Source organism: Orycteropus afer, unplaced genomic scaffold (assembly GCF_000298275.1).
Source record: "Orycteropus afer afer isolate SDZICR_OR568_19922 unplaced genomic scaffold, OryAfe1.0 scaffold00334, whole genome shotgun sequence".
NCBI lineage: Eukaryota > Metazoa > Chordata > Mammalia > Tubulidentata > Orycteropodidae > Orycteropus > Orycteropus afer.
This window is the reverse complement of record NW_006921921.1, coordinates 3310408-3314631: the sequence shown is the minus strand read 5'-3', so window position 1 is coordinate 3314631 and position 4224 is coordinate 3310408. Positions and strand designations below refer to the sequence as shown.

At 44.1% G+C, this 4224-nt stretch overlaps 1 protein-coding gene across 1 annotated transcript in view; it reads right to left on the bottom strand.

The window, feature by feature from the left end:
• HCFC2 (host cell factor C2) overlaps positions 1-4016 on the bottom strand; it is a 68809-nt gene extending 64793 nt beyond the window's left edge. The window contains exons 1-3 of the mRNA XM_042782477.1: positions 3854-4016; positions 2226-2374; positions 496-656 (exon numbers count right to left, since the gene is read on the bottom strand). Coding sequence (XP_042638411.1) covers positions 496-656; positions 2226-2374; positions 3854-4016 — 473 coding nt within the window. The remainder of the gene's footprint in view (positions 1-495; positions 657-2225; positions 2375-3853) is intronic.
• Between the last annotated feature and the right edge of the window lie 208 nt (positions 4017-4224).

Sequence of the window (4224 nt, the reverse complement as noted above, 5' to 3'; positions counted from 1 at the left end):
AAAAAAAAAAAAAAAAAAGGAGGCAATGATTAATGGTTTGAAAAGAAGAGGAGAGGATTTATTTTAGAAGTATTTGCTAGATTGAGCTAACAGCTTCCTGTGTAAAAAATAAAAATTATGGCCTTCAACTGATAGGCATATTTTTGCCACCAAATTCCCTAAGAAACCTAATTATAAAATAACCATCCAATACTTTTCATAATCATTTATGATCTAACTAAAATACATTACAGTTCAATATATGCAAATATACAGATATAAGCAGTTATATTCATACCAATTTAATAAGATTATTTTGGATTAGCATAGGCAAAGTTTTGAAAATGATGTTTTCCAGGGAGTAAGCAAAACACGCATGAGGACAGATTTGCTTACTGTTTAGGTATAAACATAAAACTAAGATTCATCCCTTATAATAGTTTGAGATGGAAGAAATCAAATGTTCCCAATTTAAATCATAAAATAAGCATTTGGTCTGAAAAAGAGTCAGCATACCTGGGAACATTATTGTTTGAATCTTCACTTTCATTTGCCAGGCCACCAAACAAATAGCATTTGTTACCATATAAAGAAAAGCTATGTCCAAGCCGAGGACAAGGAGGTAAACCAGAAGAAGGGGGTTGGGGTCTCACTTTCTTCCATAACCAACGACTTGCCTGAAAAAAAGCAAAAATATGCAAAGATAAAATCAGGAAAGCACTCCTATCCTGTCAAGAGTGCAACATGAGACCATAAAACAAACAAAACAAAACACTGCTGACAAGTTGGTTCCAACTCACTGCAATCCTACAGGATAGAATAGAACTGCCGCATAGCATTTCCAAAGCCATAGATTATTATGGAAAGATAGCCACATCACTCTCCCATGAAGCAGTTGGTGAGTTCTAACCACTGACCTTTTAGTTAGCAGCCCAGCGCTTAACTACTATGTCACCAGGGCTCCTTAAAATCAGAACAATATATTTTAATCCAAATCTAACCATAAAGCTCTATTTAAAGGCATTCTGGGGACAAATGACAAGTAAGCAGCTAACTTCTGGAATTAAAATAAATGTTCTAACAGAAATTCAGCCTAGTTTTCCATATTCACAGCTTTCCACAATAGCAAACTAAGATAATAATAAATTCTAACAGTTCTAAAGTGTTTACTAAATGAAAAGCAGAAATAGTAAATAAAACTTTAATCAAATGTAATTTATGTATTTCTACTTTCTGAAATTAGAGATCTGGTAGCGTAGTGCCTAAGGCAGTTGACTGCTAACCAGAAGGCTGGCGGTTCAATCCCACCAGCCTCTCGGAGGAAGGAAGGTTAGGCAATCTACTTCCGTAGTGATACTGCCTCGGAAACCCAAGGAGGGGTCGCTGTGAGTCAGGGCCAACTCAACAGCACATAACAACAACTAACAACTTTCTGTAATTAGGGAATCCATGAACAGTATGCATTTTTACCTTTAAATAAACATAAAGTTCATTTAACAAACTTAACTCCGAAACTTATTCTCTGGTCATTGATTATTTTCTTTATCTGAAGCTATTGTTGAAATGTGTTGCTTGTAAGTAGGTACAATCTATGCATGTATGCCAATTAGCAGATATCCTCATGATCATGGCCCCAAAATCATGTACAGTTCAGAAAGTAAAGTCAACTAGAGCTGCCAATGAGTCTAGTTTAATCAGACAGTCAAGTTTAGAAAGGATATATGAATCCATTACCCTTCTTTTATATGTATTATCAAGAAAAAAAAGGTGATTATTGGCGTGATGGTAACAATTTCTATAAAAGTAAGACAGTGGTTCAAAGTATGGTCTGGGGACCAGCAGCACTAGCTAGGAATGTGTTAGCAAGATCAATGATCAGTTTTCCACCACAGATCTTCTAAAGAGTCAGAAACTCTAAGGGCAGAGCCCAGCAATCCATTTTCACAAGTCTTCCAGGAACTTCTGTCTTCAGGCTGAAGTTTGGAACTACTGTACAAAGATACAAAAACCTACATATACGTACCATTGATACTAAGTAATAAATGTCTTAACACTGTAATTGTAGCATTAAGTATTGAAAAAAACTTCCTTTAGAAACTTTTAGCTTTTTAATGAAGAGGAAACATTTCCTTTGAAACTGTAAAATGTGAAGCCCACACCATTTTAAATGTTAATGAAATATTTTGCAAACTTTTGATGAGTTACTGAAGTTTCAGATTGAGATCATTAAGTTGAAATACACTTACCTGCAATTCATATAAGTCGTTGCTGTATCTTCCATATTCAACCATTCCCCCAAATACTAATATTCTGGTACCATCACAGACAAATCCATGGGCAGCACAGCCTGGAGGGATGTCTCCTCTAACAGCTGGTAAGAACCACTGATTCGTAACTAGTTGCCAAAATAAAATGAAAACCAATTATAATAAACAACAGCTCCCACCTATTATGTGGCATGTACTTCATATCTATCATCTGTGTCAGTGGTTCTCAACTGGGAATGATTTTGCTCCCCAGGGGCCATTTGGCAATGTCTGGAGTCATTTTTGGTTGCCAAAACTAAAGGGAGTGGAGAAGAGCATTAGGGGAAAGTGCTACAGGCATCTAGTGGGTAGAAGCTAGATATACAGTTCAACAACTTACAACGCGCAGGAAAGCCCCCCACAACGAAGAATTACCTGGTCCAAAACGTCTGTTTGAGAAACCCTGATCTTTACCATTTCTTTCAAAAATCCTGCTAGATGGATATCATCATTTCCATTTTATAAATGAAAAAATGCGAGGCTTACAATGGTTTAGTAACTTTAGTCCTGATCCTGGTAAACTGGCAGGGCAAGATTCAAACCAGGTCTAAGCCAGGGCTTGTACACTGTATTAAACTGTCAAATAACTTTTGAACTTTACATGCTAGGGTGCGGGGTGGAGAAGAGGGCAAACAATAAAATCTTCCTTACTCCGCTTGTTCACCTTTAAATGGCCACTATGATTAAGTTATTTTGTCAAAGAAAGAAATTTATTGATGGGGAAATAGACTCAAAATTCAGCAATTAGCCTTACACAAAAAGAAACATGACAGCTGGAGCAATTGCAAGTGGGGAAAAATGAAATGCCAAACTCCTTTCTATGCCTCTGTAGCCAGAGGCACCTGGAATTAGCAGTAGAGCCCAGGCGATGACAGTTCTTTCCGAGGACCAGTTAAGGAAAACGCTCGCGAGCGAGCTTGGGCACCCACCGCACACACCCAACTACCTACCTATGCAGAGGAAACGCCAGTCTCCCCCACGAACCACTTCCCCGCCAGTTTAGAGTTACCAATGGGGCAAATCTTAATTGCCACCTGCCAAATACGGAGCTGTATTTGGGGCGAAAGTACCAGAATGCCTCTCGTTTTACCTCGTCAACCCCCAGAATCTCTTCCTCCTAAGGAGTTTGAAGAAAGGCAGGAGGAGCTCTGGTTTTGAGCTGGTTTGGTGTTTTGCAGGGGAGGAATCCCTGCGCCCTGGAGTAGGTGAGAGTGCGCGGAAAGGCCCAGGCGGATAGCAGCTCTCGCTCGCTTACGTCCGCCAGCAGGGCTGGGCGGGGGTGGGGGTGGAAAGGGGCGCGGCACCGCCTGCCAGAGGGCCGGCGCGCCCCGTTCGGGGTTCGGTCCCGCCCAGCTGGCCTAGAAAACGGAGCTGCCACCCGAGACACTGAGGGACCGCAGCCGCCTGGCCGAACCGCGCTCCCCGTCGCCTGTCCGGGGAGGCAGTGACTGCAGAGGTCTGGGAGCCGGGCAGTGACAGCTGTCAGGGCCGCGGCTGCCTGCCTCGTTTCCCCTCCCCCCCCAGTGGCTCCGTAGGTTCGGCAGAGGAACCGCCACCGCCGCGCATACCAGTGTTGTAGACGTGCAGCTCGTCCGCGATGCCCTCGTTGCCCCCTCCAAAGATGATCATCAGCTCCCGGATGGCCACGGCCCGGTGTCCGTGCCGGGCGCGGGGTACTGGCCCCGTGAAGGAGGAAACCCGCCTCCAGTTAAGGAGGCTGGGAGCAGCCATCTTCCCAACCCCCGCCCCTCTGCCCACAATGCACTGCGCCCGCTGCAACGCCGCCGCTCCGGGGGAGGGCGGGGACCCGCCTCCAGCTGTACGGCGGGAGGGCGTCACGTGACCCCAGGCGCCCGAGGCGAGCCTGGGGGCCCGCTAGGGGGCTAGGAGTCTAGGCGCTGGAGACTCACTCCGGCTCTCCGCCTTCTCCACCTCAGGC